This window comes from Drosophila biarmipes, chromosome 3R (genome assembly GCF_025231255.1).
Source record: "Drosophila biarmipes strain raj3 chromosome 3R, RU_DBia_V1.1, whole genome shotgun sequence".
NCBI classification, from domain to species: Eukaryota; Metazoa; Arthropoda; class Insecta; order Diptera; family Drosophilidae; genus Drosophila; species Drosophila biarmipes.
In genome coordinates this window covers 7,758,949-7,785,459 of record NC_066616.1, presented here as the reverse complement: position 1 = coordinate 7,785,459, position 26,511 = coordinate 7,758,949, and the positions used below count along the sequence as shown (strand labels likewise).

Below are 26,511 nucleotides of genomic sequence, written 5' to 3'. Positions count from 1 at the left end.
TTTCAGAAAACATCACTTTTTATTTTAGCTGCCAGGCCGAACAGTTTATAAACCCTCGAAAGAGATTAAAATTATCTTTCAAACTCAGTTTTAGTATCTTTGTTGCTCAGGAAGTGAGTAACAATTATAGTAAATGTTCTTGGCCCCTTGCCAAGAAATGCAACTCGCGTTCCGTGCGATAGGAAAATCAAAACGACTTCTACACAGGGAAGTTCAAAATAAACAAGGGATAAGTTCAGATGGTTCAAACTGTTAAAAACCAGTTTTTCATGAAGAACACGAATTTCTTATGAAAATGAGACCAAAATATGAGAATGGAATGATATATTTCCCCAGAAAGTAGGTTCGCTTTTTGACGAGTGTGGGAGAGCGCTGGGGCCGCAGTGTACCATCTGCTGGCGAAAGCTCTCGCCGCGCCGCCGACGTCGGCAGAACGGAACGTTCTACCCGAGAAGCGGGAAAGCTTAACCACTCGCGGCGCGCCGAAAAGTTTCAGTCGAACGTCGAATCCGCACTGGGAAGGTCCAACTGTGGCAGCAGCTATCTCGTCTCTTTGTCGGGTGGTACAGTACAGCTCTGCTCCCCCGCCGCCCGCCCGCCCCCTCGGCGCTGGTGTGTGCTCCGCTGCTCTGCTTACACAATAACTGTGCATCGATTGAGTCCAGCTCGAGAAGAGGAAGCACGGCACAGGACTAATTCCTCCTAACTCGTTCGACGAAGACACTGGGATTACGTATAGCCGCCAGTCGGCGACCGTGTGTGATCAGTATTTGTTGTATTTGTCTCGTTCCAACGCGAATCGGTTGTAGTGCTGAAAACAAGTTCGATACTGCTAACGGGGTAGTTTTCTGCGAAAGCCCCCAAAACAGAATTCGCAACGCCAAGCGCAAAAATTGTGTAATAGCCCCAAACGTGTAAAAGGTAGAAATGAAAGCAGAAAGAATGAAAAAACACGAACGAAGAGAAACCAAGAACTTTCCATGTCTGCTCAACTGCAGCGCCCATCGACCCACCGACCCACCGACCACCCACAACCCACCACCCCGTTAGGGACGTCGAGAAAACGACAACGTCCTTGTACGGAATCGATTTTTCCAAAACTTCATGCCTGGCGTAATGGATATATACATTTGTAACCATCTGAAGAGAGAGCGGAGATCGAAAATAACCAAGAACTGTGTGCCGAGCACTTTCCCGGGGGGCATATGGGAAAGATGCATTTTTCAGACGCACCTGACAGTGTTTGAGTGATCTAAAGTGATTTAGTGTGTGCTCTTTGGGCAGAAAGAGAGCAGAAATGCAGAAATAATGTTTTCCCTCCTTTTGATTTGGCATTCAATTTGGCGTTCATGGCAAGCCAAAAAACGCATGTCCGTCCGTTTGTCCGTCCGCTGTCCGTCCGTTTCCTCCGCGTCGCCGTCGGCTGACGTACTTTTGTGGCAATGAAATCGTTTAGATTCAATTGACGCGATTTACATTTTGGAATAGCAGTAATTTCCTGGCCACCCCACGCGAACGAGTGGAATATAGAGCTATATGGGTGATTTGGGACCCCCGCCAGGCGATTTCATAATTCCGCACACACAGCATAAAAAGAGAGGGGCTGGAAAAGTCTTGGAAAATTTCCGAGCACTTTTCCTGCCGCTCTTTTCGAGATTGCGCCCCTAACACGAGGCTCTCTCGCTGTTTACCGTTAAGCTCGCTCGCTTTCGGAATTCGTGCGCTCTTTTCTAGTATCAGACTCTCATTTGCCATGTGCCGTTATTCGTAACTCGGCATCCTGGAAACTGCAGCCCGCCTGCATTTCCACACACTTCCAGTGCCCACTTCCACTACCACACTGACTTTCCCATGACTCCGTGGCCTTCCAGCGGTCCACTTGCTGCTCCACCGCCACGTCCTTCCAGCGCCCGCGTATCCTGTGGATTGTTGCATAAGCTCGAGTCGTTTTAGCCGTTTTCGCCAGCCTTTAATCTTGCCCTTTCGAACTTTGCTAACTTTTAATTTTCTCATTTCAGTTGTCTTTTATTTGATTTTATTACCCGTTGATTTTATACGCTCGTGTTTTATTTGCCGTCGCCGTCGTGCATTTGCATTTTTGTTTGTTGATCGTTTAACTGTCTCGCCTCTAATAAGTTTAAACAAGAATCCGCACTATGAGTGCTCAGGTGGGTAATCAAAGCTGACGAGCTCAGAGACACTTCACCCCATTTACGTATTTACCTCAATCATTTATAATTTATTGCGACCATTCTGAGCATGATTAATTTAAGTTAACTCTTACCTTAGGCTCTGAAAATCTCCCCTCAGGGTTACATAACTCGCCCTTGTCTTCAAAGTTCTAAGGAGGGGTCGTGATGAGAAACGGAGGCCTTTGGGTCTGTAAAAAAGTCGGGGGCTTGGGTTCTTCGAACAGAGCATGCAAAACGTGCGAAAATTGAGCAGACAATTAGTGGGGAATCGCTAATAAGGCTTAAATTGAACACTCCGGGAGCTGGGATCATTAGCGAGCTAAGCTCACCTGGATCAACAGGGGTTCATAAAAACAAGTCGAGTTCGCAGATAGACGGGTGAAAATGCATTTCTCAGATACGAGATACCAGACACGATACGTTATCACGCCCTGTAAACTGGTTTGCCAGCCGGAATCTTTATTATTTGGTTTGCTTTTGGGGTCTGGCGGGGAAAACGAGCCTAGGGAAAAGCGTTTCGATTTCCGAGTCGAATGCATTGTGTTCTATTAATTGGAATCAGACACCTGAGAGCCACTGAGCCGCCTCGATCTGGTTTGGAACTGGTTAAATCCGAACTTGCACTCACCTGCTGGCGAATGCACCTTCGAATGAAAGCCATGCGGCGACAGTTTGTGCGGCTCAAATCGCTCGTTTTCGGCTACGCCCGCCAGCTATACAGCTCTACAGCTCTACACATTTCCCAGATACTTTTGCTTCGGCTTTTTTGTTTGCTTTGATTGAACAATTAGCACGTCAATTCGGTGCACTCGCTCTTTCCCTGCGAACCGCTGACTTGTTGTAAATTGATATTCAAGTTCAAATGCCAAATGGTTTGCGGCGAAATGTGTGCAAACCGTTCTGTTCTGTTCTGTTCGGTTGTATCCAGAGGGGAAGCAGCTGGAGCCCAGCCACAGATACATTTGTATCTGTTCGCCTAATTGGCTCGCTGGCAGCTCACAGTTTGCAGTTTTCAGTTCTCAGTTTGCCATTTTCCATTTCGCTGTCGGTTATGTAAGCTTTTCTGTGGCCGCCCGGCCATTGTCGCATTTTGATTTATATGTATCGCCTCGATCTCCATCCTGGACCCCAAAACGCAAGCCCATACCCCTACCCTGGTTTCCACAATTGTTTTGGATCAATTGAAGCATGAAAAGCGCGATTAAGTTGAATTAATTTGTATAGACAGAAATTAGCGTTATTGTGGGAAAAGCAGGCGCTTTCCGCCGCCCAAAGTCAGGGCCAATAATTGTTCTGCACTTCCTAGGCGTATAGGTCTAGCATGTAAGCCTAAGTTAGTAATACCACTAAGATTCGTTATAGTTCTAATCCATTTCGTTGACCTGACTTTAATCCCCTTATCAGATTGTCTAGCACTTGAGAGGGAATCTTAGAGAGAGGGAAACCAGCGACGCAGAGATAAAAGATACGCAGGCCGCCGCGCAGGCAGATCGATAGTTGTTTGAACACTTGCCACAGTGCGTAAGCCAAAAAGTAGAGAAACCTTTCAGTGCCAGTTCCCAGTGGACCCCCGACTCCCCGTTCGATTTATTTCATGCTCTCGTCGCGTCCTCAACTGAACCGAAAAAGCACATATAAAATATAAGGAAAATAAATAAATCAAGGCACGCCAGGCCGAAAAAGCAACGCCAAACAAAGCGTAAGATTCTCGAACACAGTCGAATATACTCGCAAGTTGGCTGCCATGTGAACGCGACAGGTTTGCGTTCTCGCCTTCCCCTCGCCATCGCCCTCGCATTTATTAGTGTATACATACTTTTCTCTCGAGACATTCGTATTTTTAATTAATTTCATTTGATTTGATTTCTTTCGACCCCTTGCTTTTGCATGGCCAAACAAATCGCAGTCTGCTGTTTATATGGCATATCATTTGAGCTCTTTTGCGCTGACGGGTGCGCTCCTCACTTGACTTTTGTGTTTGTTTTCCAAATATCTAATATCTAATACTGGAGCGCCCCTCGAATGAGTCACGAGGCACTGGAGATAACGCTCCCCGATCCATTTAGAGGTCGAATTTTGGCTACCGCTCGCTGGAAAGCCATTCTATTGGAAGTCTATGTATAACACATGATTCATTGTCCTTTGGCGAAAGTTTCCCATTTGCGCTGAATCATCAAAACAAACCGCGTGTTGCCAGGCTAACGAAAACCGCAAACCCTTGAAACTTCTTAGATTTTAGTTCAGAATTACTGTATGCATCATGCCCCATCATATTAGTGCTTTTAATCGTATTGCATAAGTTTATTTGTAGTGTTTCTAGTTCAACATATGCTTCATATTTTCGGTTATTATACGTACATATATCCTATAGTACTTGCTAGCCCTGATAAAGTGAAAATAATATATTGATACATGAAGAACTTGGAATATTATACCTTATATCTATAAAAATGTAATATATCATATTTTTTAAAGCTAAATATTGTGGTTATGTTAATATCATTAATCACTTTATCAGGGGCAGTAAATCATCTTGTTTTTATATTATAGTCATATTCATAGTGTACGTCTTGCATTTGCTTGCTCGTTTTTCGTTGTGTTCGATTTTTGATTTTTATCTCTCCCCCCTCGAAAACGTTGTTTTGTTCGCCCATCATCGACATCATCAATCAAACACCACCCAACTACCAATCGAACCACCAACCTACCAAAACCCAACCAAAACCGAACCTTCATGCGCGTAGCATGGGAGAGCGGACTCCTATCGAGTCGCCACGGTTATAGCCACCGATGACGACAATCGCACAGCCGATGGCCAGTACAAGGTAAATCGAATTTTCCTCAGTCACATACACACATCTCTCATCCACTTTATTTATGTTTTTCGCTTTTCACCACTCTCTCCTTTCCTTTCGATTTTATGCGCCTTACTAACCCATTGCGATCCCATCGATTTCCCTTTTCCCGCTCTATAATTGCACTTATTATTTATTATATTTGCTAAATTCTGGGCATGCTTCCAATGGCATTTACCGAGTGCGGTTGACATTTAGAAAGACTAGGCGAAATGTTTACAGCACCTATAAATAGCTATGTTTCGCTATGTATCACGGCGGCCAATAATAATAATGCCATAAATATGGCCATTTCTGATTTTCTCTGAATATATTCCATCCTCCGTTGGCCAGCCACTCAGGAAAATATTGCCTGGATCTTTTAGTACTGATAGAAAACAGTTTTTAGGCGGCTTTTTGAAAAGTTTCCAAATGACCAGTAGTTTAGTTTGTTTGGTTTTGCCTTGATTGCATGGCAACCCCCAACAATGACGTCAGAGAGCCAAGGAGCATTGCGCGTGCTTCTCGAAGAGGAGAAACACTTATAGACACTGTTAAAGATAGAATGCCAGACACTAGACAGCTGCTAAGACTAAATATAATATAATATTCGAATCCATTTTATCTCGTTCTTTTCCGCCGATTCAAAGGCTTCCGAGGTCAGCAAATGCATAGTAAATATATATTTTTAGCTGCGAAATGGGAAAAGTTAATTTTCATTCACTTTTTTCGGTTTTTTGTTGTCGTTCCTTTTTAATTTCTTTTGTTTTGTATACGTAATGTATGTAGGTACGAGACAAATGTTTGTGTAATTGCCCGTTGTTTTGTTTTGTGCACCTCAATTCATTTACGTGCTCTGCCATTGCGATCGAGAGCGCCATTTAGCGCGCATTTCGCATGCCTTAGATTACTAGAGCTTTACGTACAGGGCGGTCGTTTTGAATATTCTCACGCTCGAACTCATTTCGGAATGGGTTCGCCTCCCCCACTCGATAACATCCCCGTGCACGGGTTCTGAAAGTGCCTCGACAGGTTGTAAATCACTCGGGTAAGTAAGTAGCTAACAACGGGTCCGGCTTACTGAATCTATCCCCAACTCTGATGGTAACGGTCTTTCTCTATCGAAGGTTTCTCGAGACCTTGCGCTTCCGGTAATCCTATCTCTTCACTCTCTAACCAACTCCAAACACTGAGCTATGGTGAACACTGTACGCCTTTCCGAAGGCCTAACCAAGGCATGAAGTAAATCGAATAATGTGTCGGCTATGGGTCTATCGCTGCAGTAACCCACTAACTTCGTCCACTAATGTATTACCCCTCTGCATTCAACAGTCAAGACGCAAGATGCCGGCCAAAGTGAATAAAAAGGAGAATTTAGATGATCTCAAACAGGAGTTGGATATCGATTTTCATAAAATCTCTCCTGAGGAATTGTATCAGCGCTTTCAGACACATCCCGAGAATGTAAGTGCACTCTGTGCCAGGTGTTATGGTATTCGATATGACCCATGATCTCCCGCAGGGTCTAAGTCACGCCAAGGCCAAGGAGAACTTGGAGCGCGATGGTCCCAATGCGCTGACGCCACCCAAGCAGACACCCGAGTGGGTGAAGTTCTGTAAGAACCTGTTCGGTGGCTTCGCCATGTTGCTGTGGATCGGTGCTATTCTCTGCTTCGTGGCCTATTCTATCCAGGCCAGCACCAGCGAGGAGCCGGCCGACGATAATTTGTATCTGGGTATTGTACTTTCCGCTGTCGTCATTGTGACGGGCATTTTCTCATACTATCAGGTAGGTGTTTCCCTCAAACTCTGGTTATCGGAAGAGCGGCCTACTAACGGTGGCGTCTTGTATCCTGCAGGAATCGAAAAGTTCTAAGATCATGGAATCGTTCAAGAACATGGTACCCCAGTTCGCCACCGTCATCCGCGAGGGCGAGAAACTCACGCTGCGCGCTGAGGATCTCGTCCTGGGCGATGTCGTTGAGGTGAAGTTCGGCGACCGTATCCCCGCTGACATCCGCATCATCGAGGCGCGCACCTTCAAGGTGGACAACTCCTCGCTGACCGGCGAGTCGGAGCCGCAATCCCGTGGCGCCGAGTTCACCCATGAGAATCCGCTGGAGACCAAGAATCTGGCCTTCTTCTCCACCAACGCCGTCGAGGGCACTGCCAAGGGTGTGGTCATCAGCTGTGGCGATCACACCGTCATGGGCCGCATTGCTGGCCTCGCCTCCGGTCTGGACACCGGCGAGACGCCCATTGCCAAGGAGATCCACCATTTCATCCACCTGATTACCGGCGTGGCCGTGTTCCTGGGCGTCACCTTCTTCGTGATTGCCTTCATCCTGGGCTACCACTGGCTGGACGCTGTCATCTTCTTGATCGGCATCATCGTCGCCAACGTGCCCGAGGGCCTGCTGGCCACTGTCACCGTGTGCCTGACCCTCACCGCCAAGCGCATGGCCTCCAAGAACTGTCTGGTTAAGAATCTGGAGGCCGTGGAGACCCTAGGCTCCACATCGACCATCTGCTCCGATAAGACCGGCACCCTCACCCAGAACCGAATGACGGTCGCTCACATGTGGTTCGACAACCAGATCATCGAAGCCGACACCACAGAGGATCAGTCGGGTGTTCAATACGATAGAACCAGCCCTGGATTCAAGGCGCTCTCTCGCATTGCCACTCTCTGTAACCGTGCCGAGTTCAAGGGAGGCCAAGACGGTGTGCCTATCCTCAAGAAAGAAGTCAGTGGAGATGCCTCCGAGGCTGCTCTGCTCAAGTGCATGGAACTGGCCCTGGGCGACGTGATGAACATTCGCAAGCGCAACAGGAAGATTGCCGAGGTGCCGTTTAACTCCACCAACAAATACCAGGTGTCCATCCACGAGTGCGAGGACTCCAACGATCCCCGCTTCTTGCTCGTCATGAAGGGAGCTCCCGAGCGTATCCTGGAGCGCTGCTCCACCATTTTCATCAACGGCAAGGAGAAGGTCCTGGACGAGGAGATGAAGGAGGCGTTCAACAATGCCTACATGGAACTCGGAGGACTGGGTGAGCGTGTGCTCGGCTTCTGTGACTTTATGCTGCCCTCCGACAAGTATCCCTCCGGCTTCAAGTTCAACACCGACGACATCAACTTCCCCATCGATAACTTGCGTTTCGTCGGCCTCATGTCCATGATTGATCCTCCCCGTGCCGCCGTGCCCGATGCCGTGGCCAAGTGCCGATCGGCCGGTATCAAGGTCATCATGGTCACCGGCGATCACCCGATCACTGCCAAGGCCATCGCCAAGTCTGTTGGTATCATCTCCGAGGGCAACGAGACCGTCGAGGACATTGCCCAGCGCCTGAACATCCCCATCTCCGAGGTGAATCCCCGCGAAGCCAAGGCCGCCGTCGTTCATGGCGCTGAGCTGCGTGATGTGTCCAGCGACCAGCTGGATGAGATCCTCCGCTACCACACCGAGATCGTCTTCGCCCGTACCTCGCCCCAGCAGAAACTGATCATTGTCGAGGGTTGCCAACGCATGGGCGCCATTGTGGCCGTGACTGGTGATGGTGTCAACGATTCCCCGGCTCTGAAGAAGGCTGACATTGGTGTTGCCATGGGTATCGCCGGTTCTGATGTGTCCAAGCAGGTAAGAGATTAGTTCTTAACAGTGTATATTGAGTAGGAGTAAAAATATCACCAAAATTGGTCATCCGTCAGGAAGTTTTCAAAGATCTAAGGAACTAAATTTAGAAATGAGCGTGATATTTTTCATATCCATACACTTCTGATTTCATATTAACATTTAATATGATTTTTATCTTATTGTAACCAAAGAAGGGATTTTGTTGAAAACGTTTTTAAGTGTGGGAAAATACCATCTTATTTTCCTTTCTGCATGAGCTCATGTTTTTGGTTTGTGACAGTCCTGTAGTAAGTGAGAGATGGCGCAATGTGGATTTGATATTATTGTGTTTCCGCAAATGCATTAAATAATTATGTGATCCTGCGCAGGCTGCTGACATGATTCTGTTGGACGACAACTTCGCCTCCATCGTGACTGGCGTGGAGGAGGGTCGCCTGATCTTCGATAACCTGAAGAAGTCCATTGCCTACACCCTGACCTCCAACATTCCCGAAATCTCGCCCTTCCTGGCCTTCATCCTCTGCGACATACCACTGCCACTGGGAACCGTGACGATTCTGTGCATCGATCTGGGCACTGACATGGTGAGTTTTGTCCTCCGCCCCGAGTCGAAAACATATCGAACAAGATTAAAATTAATGTTGCAATTAAGTCAGTACGATTCAAGCAAGTTAAATGTAAAAGTTGTAGCCCACACCCCAGTTAATTGTTAAGAACTAGCCTGTTTAACACCCACTCTGAACGTAAATTGGGCGGCTGCCTCTGCATTGGCTATCAGATTCCAGCCATATCGCTGGCCTACGAGGGACCCGAGGCGGACATCATGAAGCGCCGGCCGCGCAATCCGGAGATCGATAACCTGGTTAACGAGAGGTAACCACCGTGCGCTAGCCTCCGCTCCAGTTGAAGATCCAGCTTGAGAACACCGCCAGTGCTAGGCTACCTATCAACCTATCTATCTATCAAGTAGTTTAAGTGCTCTATCTCATGTCCCGACCTCTAGCTACCCACAGATCTAGGCGAACCCGATTTGAATTGAATTAATGGATTTGAATTTGAAATTTTGTAAACCGTTGCTAATGTAACTACCTGCCATAATCCAATACCTAGGTGCCAGCCATTTCATTGGCCTACGAACACGCCGAAGCCGATATTATGAAGCGTCCGCCACGTGACCCCTTCAACGATAAATTAGTGAACTCAAGGTGCCAATCAAGTCAATTTATACCCCACACTAATTACACACATACCACACACACCACACACACTCACCAACCCACTAATCTCAACCACTAAAAAGAAAAATCAAGACTGAAGTAAAGAAAAGCGCAAATCAGAGAAAACCATATAATATAACATATGTCTTATGTGTATGTGGCTGGATTGTACTAGAATAAGTTGGCCTAAACGAAGAGCAGCGCAAACATCTAACCAAGCCGTTGACCCGTTTATGGTTCACTAACTACCATACTTACTCTTAAGAATGTTATCACTCGTACATGGCCAACACACCAGCTTTCCTCTCAGATCTCAGCTCCCATATCTGTATCATATCTTCATCCGGTGGCAGATCGCTTGTCATGCATAATAAACCATCTATACATATTAACATCCGCTCTGTACATTCCGAGTACAAGTCCACCGTATCCATTCTTAAGTTCCGTCCCAGAAGTTATATATAAAGTGTATACATACGCCTATAACTGTGCCCACATGTACATTCAATCATCCCGATCTTGAATATCTAGCCCCGAAACGAATACCGACTTCATCTGCCATACTCTAAATGCTCTAAATGTTAATTGGTGTGCGTCGTATTTCGTTATTCTCTCACCAAAATTAAAACCAGATACATATCGCTCACGATTTTCGTTTTGTGGTGTAACTAACACTGAGTTAACCGTAAGACTCACCCCTCGACGTTATTTGGATTAGACAGATTGATTGGCATTAGTAATGTATTTTAAGTTTGTACAATTTGGCAAAATTATCATATCTCAAAATTACCAACTGCACACGATTCGTAGCGACTAACCCAAAACGAAATCATTTGGTTTTACTTATGATTTGACCGAAAATTTATCATTACCTTATGTTTAACTCTGTTCGTCACTCCACACCACAAGCATTGCCCAATTTAAGTATCTGCAGCAGCCTAAGTTCGACTTAAGGGAGGTTCTAAGTTATGTAATTTAGCCCGTAAGATATAAATGCCCCACTGAAACAACAGGTCGTTCCCTCAGCTCAGCGGATATTTCAGAGTTTTTGTAACCACATCCCAAGCGGATGTTCAGAAGCAGAAGCGAGTTTATGTTCCCATAATTTATCGTATTTAATTTCATTTATTTTTTCCACTTCAACCAACTACCAACCGATAAACCACCAACCCACAACAAACGATCGTTTGCACGTTTAGGTGCCAGCCATTTCCCTAGCTTATGAGACGGCTGAATCCGATATTATGAAACGCCAGCCGAGGAATCCCTTCCAAGACAAACTGGTCAACGAAAGGTAAAGTTTCGCTCTGCGCTGATCTGCCATCAATTACAACAACTACTACCAGAACAACTATCAACCAACCAAACAAACAACAGCAAGAACTGAATTTCCAATCAGTAAAAGACACATATCCGAACGCAAATCAAGATTTTGCATCTTCCGCAACTCTATGAACCACCAAACAATTCCCTCTTGTCACGCAATGAAAAGCAAATTGAATACCATTGATCTGAATTGGTACTTTGGTCGGCCAAAGTCCTTAAAGCAAGCCAAACATCAAAGTACGCTTTCTTTCTATCTTACAAGTCGAAGAGAATTAAACTCATTTACTCTATTTATCTCTATATTATCCGCTATATCTCTGTCTTTCTATTACTAACTAAATATTTTCAAATAGCTTAAGTATTCCTTGGTTGAATGTCGATGATTTGGATCAACTCCACAAATGTTTTCCATGTTTTGTGTTAAATGTTTTATTTGGTAGCCTTTCGTTCGATTTATGTTTGATGTTCCCTTATTTACTTGAATATTCTTCAGATTCTTCTAGTCTCTGACATTTCCGTTCAGATAGTAAATAGTAAAGTTCGAAACGATTAGTAGTCTCGACTTATACATATCTATTATGCTGTACTTGGTCAAGGCGTGTTCTTAGAGAATCCGCCAAGTTTTCTTATAAGCTATCTCCTAAGCACACTTTAATCAGAGACTTGAAAGTTCCATGGTTCCATATATACTGTTTTTAGAAAGAACTTTATACGAATCTTAAAGTACGTTTTCCTTTTGTATTTTCTTCGTATGTATTGAATTTTGTAAGATTTTTTATTTGTTTGTGCGATCGTGCAATATATCCAATTATTATATGCTGATAAATGTAATCGTAATCATACCATATATTTAGCTACATATTTATTATATAATCGCAATAGAATTTTTCCAACTCTTTATAAGTTCCTAACAATGAAGACACACGGAATAACAAATTCTTCGGATGCCATTCGGCCATAGTCTCGGAAAATTGTGCACTTGAAATTGTAAAATCTGTAAAGTCAACTAGGAGTATCTTTCAATCTTTTTCCGATAGCCTTAAAGTCAGTTAGTTTGCCTTTCACGTTTCTGCTTAATTTTGGTACTTTCGCTCTCTCTTTCACTTTTCCTCTTTATCTACAACGATCTTACGGTGCTTTGAAGTACAACTTTGGGTGATAAATCTTTTCGTTCCGATATCGGAAGTCTGCTTATACTCCTTTATTTATTCCTTGATAACCTGGTTTCCTGATTTCGGATTTGTGTTCTACTGTAGAAGCTCTACAGGTATTTGTTTTTATGTTTAGTTTGAAGACCCTTTTTTTTGCGGTGCGAAGGTAAGTGACGATCATGTTTTTTTCTAAGGCTCAGGACTTTTGTGGGTTAAGCGATAGATTTTTAACATCCTCAAACAGATCTCTTCCATCTTAGTACATAACTCTATGCTAGAGCAGGCCTATTGTTAATTTAGCGAATCTGTATATTGTATCGAACATACTACGTTTCTACTTATGCTACACTATTATTATCGGTAGAAAATTCTTCGATCTCGACATCAACTCATTTACGACTCCCCTCCTATCCGGAGTCATATCGAATCATTCAGCACATTCTATCAACCAGTCAGTCAAGAGTTTGCCCCTATCTTTCTCAACCAACTCTCAATCAGTCATTCATTGAAACGTCTTCTTTTGAGTTGTAGTTGACCGACACTCACACAAACCTCCTTCAAACCCTATCGAACTCAATTAAACTCCAGGCTAAAATTGCCCCCTAGTAATAATGATACATTTATAACGACCTAGCGCAATTTAAGCTCTAAGTCATTCTTATATACCCTGTAAACGTGCATCTGACAACCTACCTACTGTTACTTTAATCGATCTTACTGTTACTGGGTGCTCTATGCTCTTTCTGCCCTAGATTAGTTTTAGCTTCGTAAGTACGCGGGAGCTACACAGAGATACTACTATAAAAACCCCTCAACATGCAACATCAGAGACCCTATGGTGGTACCACTTGACACTGCCTCCCCAGAACTTTATCTATCTATTACGATCTATTAGTGAATATTAACTAGCGTATAAAGACAAGTATCTATTACTCGCCCGCAAGCATATTTATATGAATCTTTTATACAAATATTTTTACATATATTTGTAAACTTTAATCCGATTTTCCTTTGTATTTCCCTACATTCTTTCGACTCTTGTTATGTCTTTCTTTTGATTATCAAACAACCAACTAACAAATTGCAACTTGCACAATACCGATAACCGAACAATCAATAACCATTAATTGCCATAAACCGCAAGATTCCGGCCATTTCACTCGCTTACGAGCAAGCCGAGAGCGATATTATGAAGCGTCAGCCGAGAGATCCGTATCGCGACAACTTGGTGAACCGCAGGTCAGGAAAACTTAACGCTAAGGTTTTATAAAAATCAAAAAACAAAAAACCAACAAAAACCAAAAATCCAATATCCAAGTGTTAACCGTCTTTAGTTGATTAGTTAAGAACTAGAAAATGAACAAACATGCAACCATCTTTTACTTTTCGAACTTTGAACTTTGTTTGATGTGTTGTGGTCGCGTTTCTTGCATCGTAATTTGGCCCACAATTAGGCAATAGATCGGCCGATCATCATCCAGTCCAAATCAATCGATTAGTCGAATGCTAAATTCCAAATTTCACCCGGAAACTATTGCGACTGTTTGTTCGTTTGCTGATGCGTTCCTGCGTTTTTCTTTGTTTAAATTTGAGCTCCACACTTTTGACCATGAAAAAATGATTACCATTTTCCTACGGTTTTGTGTTTCACAGTTTTCTTTCGTTCCTGTTTCTATGTGACATTATGATTTCCGTTTCCGTTCTAAGAAACTCTCAATGTGGAATGAAATTATCTTTAGTACATTCTGAAAACAAAAAAAACAAAAAAATTTTTAAATTAGCCCTTCAAAACTTCTGTTATAATTTTCAACTCTTGATCCTTATTGAGTTCGTTTTGATATGGAATAACCCCTTTATGTATCCCCCACTTAAACCCTAAATCTAAGTGTTACATTTGTGGTGTGTTACTCGCACAACGAACTTCGATCTTTACACAGATTTATTGTGTGTGTTTAAATATTCAGGAACAAATTCATGTCAGATATAGTGTCTGTTTCGCAAACCGTAGTGCCACAGAGAAAAACGCCCAACAACTGCTTCTAGAGAATTTGGCGAAGTTAGTTCAAAGAAAAACGCTCGCTCGCTCCAACGCTCACCTGCATAAACAGAAAACACTGAGAACACACAGCCCACACAACAAACAATCAAACAACGAGCTATGCTTGGTGGATCTAGATCCACCGGCTCAAAGACAGCAAAAGACCTAACAAAACGTACCCAAAAACCACACCAAAACGAAGCTTCTGCCGTTACTTTTAGACCAGTTAGTGCGTTACTTGTAGATGAGTTTGTTCGAGCCAACGAAAAAACGAAAATCGCTTCAGTTGCGTTCTAGATACACCATATGATCGTTATATACCAATATAAACCTAGACTCGACCCGAAATCTGGTTCCAAGTGCCAAGTCGCGGTAAGTCTGAATGTGAGGGAGGTTGTCCTGAAAGTAGGTAAACTGAATAACAAACAATGGCAACGGAGATTTGTTATAACTTTTTTGTGCCTTACTCTTACGTGTTTATCTCTCTTAAGTTTGTGTTTAAGTGTAAGTTTATGATTGCGTTTATGTTTTATGTTGATTTCGATCGAAACTTCCCTAAACGTAAGTAAACCAAAAGGTTGTAGCGCTGCATTCGCCTATCGTAGTACTACACTGGCACGCTTCAATGTCTTGCATGTTTAGAACTGTATGTATGTATGTCCTGTAACTAGCCGCATGTTCAGTAAGCATTAACAATAACTTTGCTTTTCACATCCACATCCAATGCAATGTAAGAAAGCCAAACAATACAATGAAATTCAAACGATTCTGCGCCCTCACGCTTCTTGTCAATACGATAGTAAGATTTGCTTTTACGCGCTCTAAAGATTCAATAAACGAGATTCGCTGAGACACTATCCACGCTGTATAGAGTAAAAGTCTAACACCATTAAATCTAAACGATAAACATTCATTTGCTAAACAATCCATAAAAGAGCTTCAAGGTAAAGTGGCACTAACTGCAAGCTAACCGACTAACCCCGAGTACGGATTGGTACTCGGATCGGGGACTGAGCGTGCAGCGCGGTCCTTGGGCAGGGTTCTTGTTCCGCCTCCCTAAGTGTTTTGTGTTTGTTGTACGTGTTCTACCGCTCTATCTTTCTATCTTCCTGTGTGTTCCGCTTAATTTCAAGAATTTGTTGCCCTCCTACCCTGAATTTACCCTACGACGACAAACAAAAACCCTGGCCAGACCGCGCATGCTCCCGTCTCTGTCCGCTGCCCAAAACTTTGCCGCTAGCCAAACCGTAAAGAGAAGTGTCTTGCGTCCCGAGAAACAAACCAAACCCCACACAAAATGAAAAGCGTAGCCCGCCTTTGAGAGTTGTCTAACGAGATCTGCTTGTTTCTCCCCACTCCTCCTTGCCCCGCCCCCTAACTAACCCAGGTTGATTTCCATGGCCTACGGACAGATTGGCATGATCCAGGCCGCCGCCGGCTTCTTCGTGTACTTCGTCATCATGGCCGAGAACGGCTTCTTGCCCAATAAACTCTTCGGCATCCGTAAGATGTGGGACTCGAAGGCTGTCAACGATCTTACTGACTCCTACGGACAAGAATGGGTAAGTCTATTGTTCCATATGTCTATGTCACAGCAATGAGTATAATGAAATGATTAATTAAACTACATAAAGAATTCTTGCAAAATAATGAAAACAATTGCAAAATGTCCTTTTAAAGGGGTCTGACTCATTTAAATAAATAAATTTATTTTTGTTATAATATCCTGGCACTAGAAATGCTTGGCTAACATTATTTTATAGAAAAATAATTTGTTTACTGTTTTTAGTAAATACTAAAAACGTTAAAAAACTGACTTAAAAAGGATCTAAAACATAATAATAATATATATAATATTCAGAATACCATTCTAATAATCCTAGTTTAAATAAAAAATATTGTTGACATTATACAAGTGGCCGCTAAAGGAAGAATTACCTAATCTATTGTGATACTGATGATACCTATTTCGTTTTTTCCCCTAGACCTACCGCGACCGCAAGACCTTGGAGTACACCTGCCACACGGCCTTCTTCATCTCTATTGTGGTTGTGCAATGGGCCGATTTGATCATCTGTAAGACGCGTCGAAACTCGATCTTCCAGCAGGGCATGCGCAACTGGGCTTTGAACTTTGGCCTCGTCTTTGAAACCGTGCTGGCCGCGTTCCTCTCGTACTGCCCGGGCATGGAGAAGGGTCTGCGCATGTACCCCCTGAAGTGAGTGATCTAGTTATGGGAATCCTTGAAAGACATGTAACTAATAAGTTCCTTTACCCCATCCTAGACTCGTCTGGTGGTTCCCGGCCATTCCATTCGCGCTGGCTATCTTCATCTATGACGAGACCCGTCGCTTCTACTTGCGTCGCAACCCCGGAGGCTGGTTGGAGCAGGAGACCTACTATTAAACACCCACTCTGCTACATGCCCACACACAAGATACACACACACACCACAAACACCCACAACACCCCAAGAACACCTACAGTCCATGGAGAGCAACAAATAGCAATGTTTATGAACCACAAAATCCACACAACCACAGTAATAGCAACAGCTACAGCTACAGCAGCAGCAGCAGGAGCAGCAGCGGCAACAACAACAGCTACGGCTACAGCAAGAACATATTACAATATATTTTATTTTTTTAATTTAATTATTTAAAGTAAACGAGGAGAAACAAAAATGCAAGCGATAATTATTTTAAACGTTAAGTAAATTTAAATTATAAATTAAAGCTAAAAATAAGATTTAAATAAAGTATAAATGAAAACAAAACAACAACAATTTCGAAGGAACACCAATCACAACCAGAAAGAGATACAACAAAAACCAGCAGTAACTAAGCAAAACAGTAACAACATGTTTTTAGTAAAATTATTAACGTAACGAACTGGATGAATCGATTATTTAAGCAGAGGCTTTTCGAAAACAATAACAAGAACCCAAAAACTTAAGCTAAAGGCATTCACACACACTCGCACACACCACACCTAAACACACACACCGATACACAACGCATGACGAGACAAATTATATAAGAAGTTTAGAGAAATTATAAAACGAAGTAAATAAAAGTAAAGAGGAAAGTAATGAAAACAATGAAAACCTAGCGTAGTTACCAAATAAGCCGTGAAGAGTAAACCCAATAAAAACCACAACAACAACCGAAACCAAAAACAAAAATCAGAAATTAATTTGCAAACTTGTGTGTGTAAACGCAGCTTAGCGCAGAAGAACGAAATATATATATAAACAGAAAGCAAAACCACAAGAAATGTGAAAACACGAGGAGTATAATTGTTTATATATATACACACATATATTATATGGAAATTTGATTATATAAATGGAGCTATACAATACACCAAGAAACCAAAATTGAACCATAACGAAGCGACCGATCTGCACTTGGCATTGCTCCCACAAGCCGGAGATGGGTCTCCGAGCAACACTCGGAGGCCCGCCGGCGGTGCGCGGAGAGTCTGCAGAGTTTGTTAAATCTAAAGAAAATAAAGAAAACCAACTAAATGTTTAATAAACCCCTTAAACCAATTGACATGCAATATTATGCTTTGTGTGCATTTAAGCCCAAGAACCGACGCAGAGACACGGGATACGGTGGGGCCAGGTCCCCTATATCGATGTCGGTGTCGTTATCGAGATAGAGATACGACACCGCTACCGATACACCTAGGCCCAGATGAATAATAACAGAACATAAAAACAGAAAGAAGCGCCCACAAAATAAATGTTTGTAAGTTTTACACGGCACAGCGCCCCAAAATGGGGCAGGCCCAAGGCAGTATTGTGTTTACTTTTCCTTGATTGTTTTTATCGCTTTTCCCCCCACACACACAAACACGCCCCCAGAAATAAACACACGAACGGTTGAGCGGTCAGATTGTTGGCCACCCCAATGAAATTCAACGAATTATAAAGCTTGGCATTGTCGTTATCGAATGAGTGGGTCTGACAAAGGGCTAGGGCCGGCTAATTGCCAATTCCAAATTGTGAAAAATGAGAGTAATCAGAAGGCGATCCTCGGATGCTCAGCAAGCTCGGCCAGACCCACAGTCACACCCACGCAGAGAGATACACCCAGACAAGTTCGAGTTTAATTCGCGCTGTTTCCGACTTCGTTTTCCAACCGTCTTGTTTTCTAACTTAGTGAAGACGATGATCATTAGCATTGGAGATAACGATAATTATGGCATGTTAGTTATGAAAGAAAATGAAAACTAAACAAAATTATTATTAGTTGTTAACAAATTATATTGAGTAATTAATAATATTGATCGATGGATGATGCTGATGTGAAAGAGATATGATATGATACTAAACTAAAAACGAAGCAGAACAAAACAAAAACCAAACGAGGACAAAGCAAAAACGATAAATAACTCATAATATGGACTACAAATATTTATAAACAAATGCAGAATTATATAAACGTTCGATGGTAAAAGCGAGAACTTGAAACAAAACCACAACAAATTTGTCAACAACACGCAGAAGTAAAGATTTGCATGTAACAACAAAACAATGAGTAAACATTTTTAATTTTTTGTTCTTTCGCCCTCCGCTGTAAATGTATTTGTAGATTTAAACAATGATTAAAATAAAAAACTACATAAATAAAACTTAAAAAACAAGTTTAAGTGTTTTATTTTAAAGGAAAAAGACTTTAGTGGTAGACTTAAAATGAGTTGGTAAATTTTAGGGGTATTAAAACTCCAAACAAAGTAATCTAATATAGTATTCGTATAACGTGCCATGATTTTATGGTTGCCTATTCATTCGCGGAATTGAATTGTCGTGCCAAATAATCATAGTCCCTAAAAATCGCGACATTTTATGCCTACACACAAGCTGCAGGCTATAAACATAAATATATTGCTCATACGCCCCGTGCGCCCCTGCGAAATGGGTTCATGTCCGTAACGAATACAAATTTAAAAGCCCAACACAAAGGCAGAAAAGGCTGTGAGCACACACATTTGAAAACCCAGACAACGCCAGTACTTGTTGGTATTTACGACTGTACTTACAGCCATGGCACGCAGCGTTCGCGTCTTTTCACTGCTTCTGGTGGTGATGTTGCCATTGCTACGTCTATATGGTTGTGCGCATGGGGCTATCCATTGTCGCGGAGGTCTCTCAGTGGCGAACTGGGGGCGGAGGTCGCTGCGACAGCGGCAACATTTGGGTCTTATTAATTTCCGTTTGCTTATTTATTTTTACGATGCCTCGCACAGCGGCCCGTCAGCCGCCGAGCCGTCGGGGTCCCCAAACGCATACGCAGACGCCTTCGCACAAGGAAAACTCGTGAGGGATTCCACCTCCGAAGGCACTGCCAAGCCATGTCTCCACCATACTGAAGGGAGGCATATTCACTGCAACAGCATGGTCGAAATTTTAATTTTAGATATACTTTATTTGTCTTAAAATATAATATAAAATATTTAACTTTAACTTTAACTTAAGATGTTCTTTCTTAAATTTATCTTAACTAGAGTTTAAATGTATAAAGAATCAAACCATCTTTTTATTTGTAACTCCTTTTTGTTCAAGCAAATAAAATAATTAAGAAAAAATGGTATTATTAAATATAAACTATACAAAGTCAGTATTATCTTATTGTGGATTGTTTTAGACATGATATTTAAAAGGGACACTAAGAACGAATAATTTAGTCACTCGCAACCTTGCTTGATAATCATAGATTGTGTAACTAATTTTTGTCTGACACCTAAAAATTGGCGACACTTTTTGGGAGCTCTGGTACATACACCTCAAGATCCCAGTGGGAAGATTATCGCGCATCCACTCTGTTTAGTTTTTAGTTTTTTACTCCAAGTTTTTTTATTTGCAAAATTATAATTTTACATTCTAATTGAATGAAATTACATAAATTTATAAAGAGAATTCCGCTTAGATGTATTTATTAACTGAATGTAAATTATACAGGGATAAGCAATTTTTCCGGTTATACAATAAAGTCACTAGCAATTAAGTCATTCCTAGAAGTTGACTACATGGATATGGGCAATACTTTTTTACAAGGGGTAGGGTGATCTTTTTGCGGAAATTTTTCAAAAAACCGATATTTTTCTTTGAAATGTTCTTGTGTAAATTGGTAATGTAATTAGATAATTAGATAGATAGGTAGATAATTAATCGCAGTCATTTTTTAGCAGATTCTGTAAACTTAACATTTTCATTTTTCAATTCAGTTTTTACTTTTTTGGACAAGGTTTAACATTGTCTTTTTTTGCCAAAGTTGGTCAAAATACAATTTTGTTGGTGTGATGCACAATTTTTTACGACTTCAACAAGGAAAGAGATTTCAGCGAAAAAGTGGAAAACTTTTTGGTGTTATATTTTTTTTCTCCACTTTGGTGTAACTTATTGATCGCAGTCATAATTTGGTTGATTCTGAAAACTAACAGTTTTCAAAAACTTTTACTTTTTTAGAACTTTTTTTTTAAATTGGTAAAAATATAATTTTTGAGTTATGAGTGCCAAATAATTACAAATGTTTTTATGAGCTTAACAAGGACTGACATTAAATTTTCCATTTTCTTCTTGTTTCGCTTAAAATACTTTATATTTTTGGGTGGAAAATTCCTTACTTTACCCGGTAAACCGATATTTTTCTTTCATCCTTTTTGGTATAACTTGATCAACAAAAGAAGAATATGTTGTTTTGATAATTCGTCTTATTTATTCAGTCTCCAGTGAATCTTTTACCAAAAATAATAAACAAAATATGTAACAAAACGATATATTTTCTGACCTCTGTTACCTCTGTTTGCCTTATAATTTTTATAGTTATTGATTTCAGATGGACCTTACCTATAATAAAGGGTATTGAAGACTCGGCAGCAACTTTTTCCAACCGACTTAACACGGGCGTCAAAAACTTACGCGCTTGCTTGTCTAAGACAGCGAGTGGCAGGCGGGGTTGGGGGTGTGTTGGACCCTCAACCCCCGCCCCCTAGCACCCCATGCGAAATGCGCCACTGCAACGAGAAAAAGCTGGGGACAAGAAAACCGAACAGAGGAGAGAGGGCGGCGAAAGAGAGGGAGAGAGGCGGTGAGAGAGCGGCGCAGTTGTTATCGCCTGGCCAGTGTTCCACTGCCATTCCGTTCCTTATCCTGTGCACTTTCTTCCTTATCTCTCGGTCGCACCCCCACCCCCTTCCCCGTTCGCTTGCGCTTCGGGCGCCCTCGTGCGCTCGCTCGGCTTTCAGAGACAGTCGGTGAATGTGGCAGTCGGTTAGTGGCTCGCAGGTTAGTTTAGTCTTTCATTATCCGGCGTATGAGCGTGTAACGTTTTCCCGTTATTCCCACACGCAGCAGCGGCGACCACAGCCGCGGCAACAACAACAGCAGCAGCAACAACGAGAACAGTAACCAAAACAATAACAACAACATTTGGAGAGAACAGCGGCAAACGGTTTTATTCGCTGCGCTTCTCCTATTTTAAGTGCCGAGCGTTTACTATTTTTACTACACAGCCATACACACAGATACACACGGCTGCACTCGGCGGTGTGCGTGTTCGTTGGTGTGTGTGAGTGCTTTGCGAAACAACAATAAAAACAAAAGCAGTGTTAAATGCTAGTGAAATGATCTTCCATAAATAAATTTTGAAATAATTCGAGAGCGAGGAAAATGAAAATTGGATTGAACGAAAAAATGCCAAGAAAGTGCAGCAGAAAAGAAGTGGCAGCGATGATGGTCGAGAGCCGAAACTAGGCTAAATATCTTTGCATACTTTTGGGAAAGTTGTAAGGCACATACAGACGGACACACACACACACGCAGACACTCGCGTAGGACCTGCGCCTGCGGTCGCCGACATTTGAACCTGTTTTCTGACCATTGACCACCGACCACCGACCGCCGGCTGCCTCTTTTCACTTTTGGCAACGGCAGCGGCAGCGGTAACTGCAACGCGAACGTTGCAGCATCGGCAGCAGCAGCGGAAAATGTGCACAGAAACGGCATAGGGCCACAAAAGAGTTCAGAGTGAGTGGTGCGGTTCAACAGCCTCCGGGTGTTCGTCGTGGCAAGCTCGAAACTCGCAAATTCGGCGGTAGCTTCGTGTATCTGTGTGTCTGTATCTGTGTATCTGCGTGTCCGTGCATCTGTATCTGGTGCATCTGTGTGTGCGGGCATCCTGCAGCTGCAGCTCTGCAGCGGCGAAAATTGTGTCAGCAGCATCGGCAGCGGATCCTGCAGCTCGCCAGACTGGCGCCTCCATCTCCAGTTGCCGGTAATGTATCTCGCCTTAGCCTTAGCCGCTTTTCTTGGCCGAGCCCGGCTTAGTTACTCATACGCCCCGTGCGGCTTAGAAATTACGCATACGCCCCGTTTGCGGACGGTCTTACCTTGACAACGGACGGGGCAGTCGGTCCGTGACAATTGTCAGTTTGTTTTTCCGTTTTCATTCGCTTCGCTATCGATTAAGCCCTACGCCCCCATTCTCAGTCGCCCTTTGTCCGCGAATTAGCGACGACTTCTGGGCCATGCAGCATATGGCTTTGTCCGCCGTCTTTTGTCTAACGCCTAATTGAGTCTTTTGTGCGGCTCAAAAGACAGGCAGCACCGCAAAGGAACAGACAAGCAAATGAGGAGTCTAGCTGGGTTCGGGTTCGGGGACTCGAACTTTGCATACCCTGGAAGGATGCAGATTTTTCTCAAATGAAGCCTCCAATACGAACCTTTTTAAGCCGTGATGAATAAGGATATGATGAACCTTCACCGCAAATATCTGGGGGCTTAAGCTAAGGAAAATGGAATGCAATTAATAAACTAGTGCAGATACTAACTTATATCACATCTTTTACGTAATTTAAATTATATTTTTCGCAAGGATAAACAAGAGTGAATGGTTTTTGAAATCGTTGTACCTTCCTCTAGGGTGTCGAAGAGAAAGCCAAGGAAAACAATCAACACGGAGGCGGGTAAACAATGGGAAAGCGGAGCACTCGCGACTCCTGCCCAAGTCAGCCAGCCACTTGAGTTTTTCCGGCACGTTTTTCCCCATCAGGGGGCGGTGGGTGGTGGGAGGTGCTCGGTGGCATTTGCCTTTGTCAATATCAGTCAAACTGTTCGCTTCACTCGTCTGACATTTGCTTACCATTTCAGTTTAGAGTTCACTTTGTGTCCCTTTGTACAAATAAATAGCCATTCACTCGTTTATGGGACTCCCTTATTCACCGGCCCCTGAATGGGGACGGTCGTACCCGAAAGTATTTGTCAACTGGACACAACTGCAGGATTCCCAGAAATTTCAATAGGTTTGAATTGGGGGCTCTTATCAGTCCGAGTGAGGCCAATTAACTAGCTAATCAATCAAGTGCCAAGCATCAGCATGACTCGCTCAAAAGATTTTCGTTTCCCGATAAGAGCCATACCTCGGGCTATTCAAAATTGAGTAAGCAGCTCGTTGAGGCGACTAGAGAAAATCCGGCAGAGGCAGGCTTTTGGGCAAATTAATTTAATTTATGGCTCCGGCGAATTAAAAGCAACAGACCACACGGCAAAACCGCAACTCTCGACTCTCAGATGGAAATTCAGCGCTTTAAAGGCTTAGAGCAGAGTGGCAGGCACTCAAAGGCTTATGCCATGCATACGTAGCAGTCGCCGCAAACAGTGGCAAATACAGACTTTTATTTTTCAACTTTTTGCGGGTGTGTGAAGAGACCAACTTTTCTAACTAACAAAAAATAAACCGCGCACATGTGTGCACAAAAGAAACCAGAGGAAGAAAACTGCAAATAACAAGATTCGGATTCGGTCATGTTTGATTCATGAAACCGGCAGCCACTTCCTGGCCCCACCACCGTCCGCCCAATCGAACAACAATGGCGAAATAAAGTTACAGTTGCAGCGGCCCTGGCAACTGGAAGCCAACGCTTCGCACAATGGCTCCGCATCAGCGGAGTCGGCAGTTGCAGTGCTTCGGGACTCAAAAAATAGAAGTAAAACCCCGAAAAAGCAACCTTTTGAGTGTAAAGTTGATGCAGGACTCCGCGGCAGCAGAGCTAATCATACGACTGACAGTAAAAAATCGCCAGCTATGGGGTAAAAATATGAAAAACTGAAAGGCAAACCTCGCTTTTCACATTTTCCTGCTAGATTTACCGTGTATGTGGCAGCAAATTGCGCATACGCCCTGTAAACCGTGGAGCTAGCCAGATCTGCAGGCAATTTGATTAGGGCCAGCGAGCCATAAAGAATGTGCAGAAATGCTGAAATAAGGCTTATTTCTAAGCCAGCCAAGTCGAGCATAAAATGCAGGCAGCTCCTGGGAAGAAAGGGGGAAAACGCGAAGGACTCGATTACGCTTTTCCAGCTTTTTCCCGGGAAGCAGCAATATAATTGTGACGGCGACGATGGGCGGGGGCGGCGAATATATAAATTAAAAGAGATAAAAACTCCATAAAGATGACAAAAATCAAAAGGAACGAGGAAGAGGCAGTGGCAATAAATAATGGCGAAAACATCTAAAAAACCGGGCGGAAGAGAGGACACACACAAAATGGCAGTGGCGTTGACAGGCGGGCCTTAAGTCAGCTTTTGTGGCGAAACAAAAGACGCGCGAAAAGAACAAGATATTGGGATATCTAAATTACCGTTGTCACGCACCTAAGCACACTCACAGATACGCACGCACACACTCGCAGCGCGTACACATCGAAATGTCGGCATTGTGTCAGCACGGAAACCAAAGTGAAAACCTTTCATTTCATTTTCCCCGCCCTTTTCGAGCGGTCGAGTTCCATTGACTGTGCGAACAAAGGCCAAGGAAATGATAATTTTCCGCTTAGCAGTCCCAGAAACCACCCACAGAAAGCACCTTGCACATGTGGCGATTCGGTTGTCGAAATAAATTGCCGAGAAACGAAATTGAAACGCTTTCAATTAACTCTTTGCACTGGGATGTACTTAATCCCTGTCACATTAGCTTGAGCTCACATTCTGGTTTCAATTAAGTCGATGTGACGCGTGTCTGAAATATTCATCGAGGGCCAAGGCACCAAAGGGCATAATCAGGTGCGTTAAGGTGAATAATTCAAAAGTAGGGGGAAGCAGAGTCCCAGAGATACGAGATACAAGGCGATAGCACACACATGCCAGGGGAATCTTCATCTGGCCCCGTTCGAACTTAATTTCCATTTCAATTTTCCCCATTCACTGAGGTCCTTAACGCACCATCTCCCTCCTCCTTCGACTACTTACCCCCTGACCCTATTCGTTATGGGCCAAACTACATAAATACACTTTAAAAACGATTGTATAAGTAACCATTTTTACCAAAAATATGTACATTTAGAAAATAATCTCAGCAAGAAGAAAGGATATTAAATTGCATTCATTTGTTGTGTAATATTGAATAATATTTTATTATTTTAATAAAACCTAACGATAATTAGAGATTATTAAAGTGAAGTGCAAGCCGGAGCATGCCTTTAACAGGCAAACAGAAATTGATTGTTTAGGAGGATTATTATTATAATTAAAACTAAGGCCAGAATTTTAAAACAGATTAAACAAGAATTATATCCCACATACATTTGTACCACCGTAATACAGATATTAAAACGAATGTGTGATTATTTTATATGACTGGCAATTGGCCAAATAAATAGGGGCTATATTTCAGCAGTGATTAACTATGTGGGCTCTACTTATGACCAAACAATAAAGCCCATTTATAAACAGCTTGTCTCCCAAATTGATTTTTCTGAGTATAGTAAGTATGGCGAGCTAGGGGGCGCCATTTTGGCTGTGTTTGCCGGCTCTAATGGATTTCCAAGGCGGAGCATAACAATTTGTTTGTGGGCCGAAACTGTTGCTCCGTCCGGGAAGTCTGCCACAATGATTATGACGATGATAACGGCGACGACGACGATGATGAGGATGGCGATGGGATAATGTGATTTTTCCCAGCGATTTGCAGGCAGTCTGCAACATTGTTGCCGTTTTCAAGCCAAGGCAGCCAACGAATTACATGACAATGGCCAGGGTTCTGTACAGTCCTTATCGGCTATGGGGAGCAAACACACCACAAATCAGCAGCAAACGAAAAAGAAGCACCGA

General features: G+C 43.0%; 2 protein-coding genes across 7 annotated transcripts in view; both read left to right on the top strand.

Annotated features, from left to right (window-relative positions):
- The window catches only part of LOC108027163 (sodium/potassium-transporting ATPase subunit alpha), a 28,510-nt gene extending 9,461 nt beyond the window's left edge, over positions 1 to 19,049 (top strand). Inside the window, exons 1-11 of one of the 6 annotated variants that reach the window (XM_017098424.3) lie at positions 506 to 921; positions 2,019 to 2,168; positions 4,937 to 5,017; positions 6,359 to 6,490; positions 6,549 to 6,815; positions 6,886 to 8,667; positions 9,033 to 9,248; positions 9,775 to 9,869; positions 15,784 to 15,958; positions 16,382 to 16,614; positions 16,682 to 19,049. In XM_017098424.3, coding sequence (XP_016953913.1) covers positions 2,157 to 2,168; positions 4,937 to 5,017; positions 6,359 to 6,490; positions 6,549 to 6,815; positions 6,886 to 8,667; positions 9,033 to 9,248; positions 9,775 to 9,869; positions 15,784 to 15,958; positions 16,382 to 16,614; positions 16,682 to 16,802 — 3,114 coding nt within the window. In that variant the 5' untranslated portion in view covers positions 506 to 921; positions 2,019 to 2,156 and the 3' untranslated portion in view covers positions 16,803 to 19,049. Of the gene's footprint in view, positions 1 to 505; positions 922 to 2,018; positions 2,169 to 3,596; positions 3,710 to 4,936; positions 5,018 to 6,358; positions 6,491 to 6,548; positions 6,816 to 6,885; positions 8,668 to 9,032; positions 9,249 to 9,774; positions 9,870 to 11,080; positions 11,176 to 13,502; positions 13,598 to 15,783; positions 15,959 to 16,381; positions 16,615 to 16,681 lie in introns of those variants that run through there. The other 5 variants (XM_017098422.3, XM_017098421.3, XM_017098420.3 and 2 more) reach the window with 5 other exon arrangements.
- Positions 19,050 to 21,717: 2,668 nt separating this feature from the next.
- Positions 21,718 to 26,511, top strand: part of LOC108027214 (sodium/calcium exchanger 3) — a 39,527-nt gene continuing 34,733 nt past the window's right edge. The window contains exon 1 of the mRNA XM_050889532.1: positions 21,718 to 22,678. The gene's annotated coding sequence lies outside the window, so the exon portion shown is untranslated. The remainder of the gene's footprint in view (positions 22,679 to 26,511) is intronic.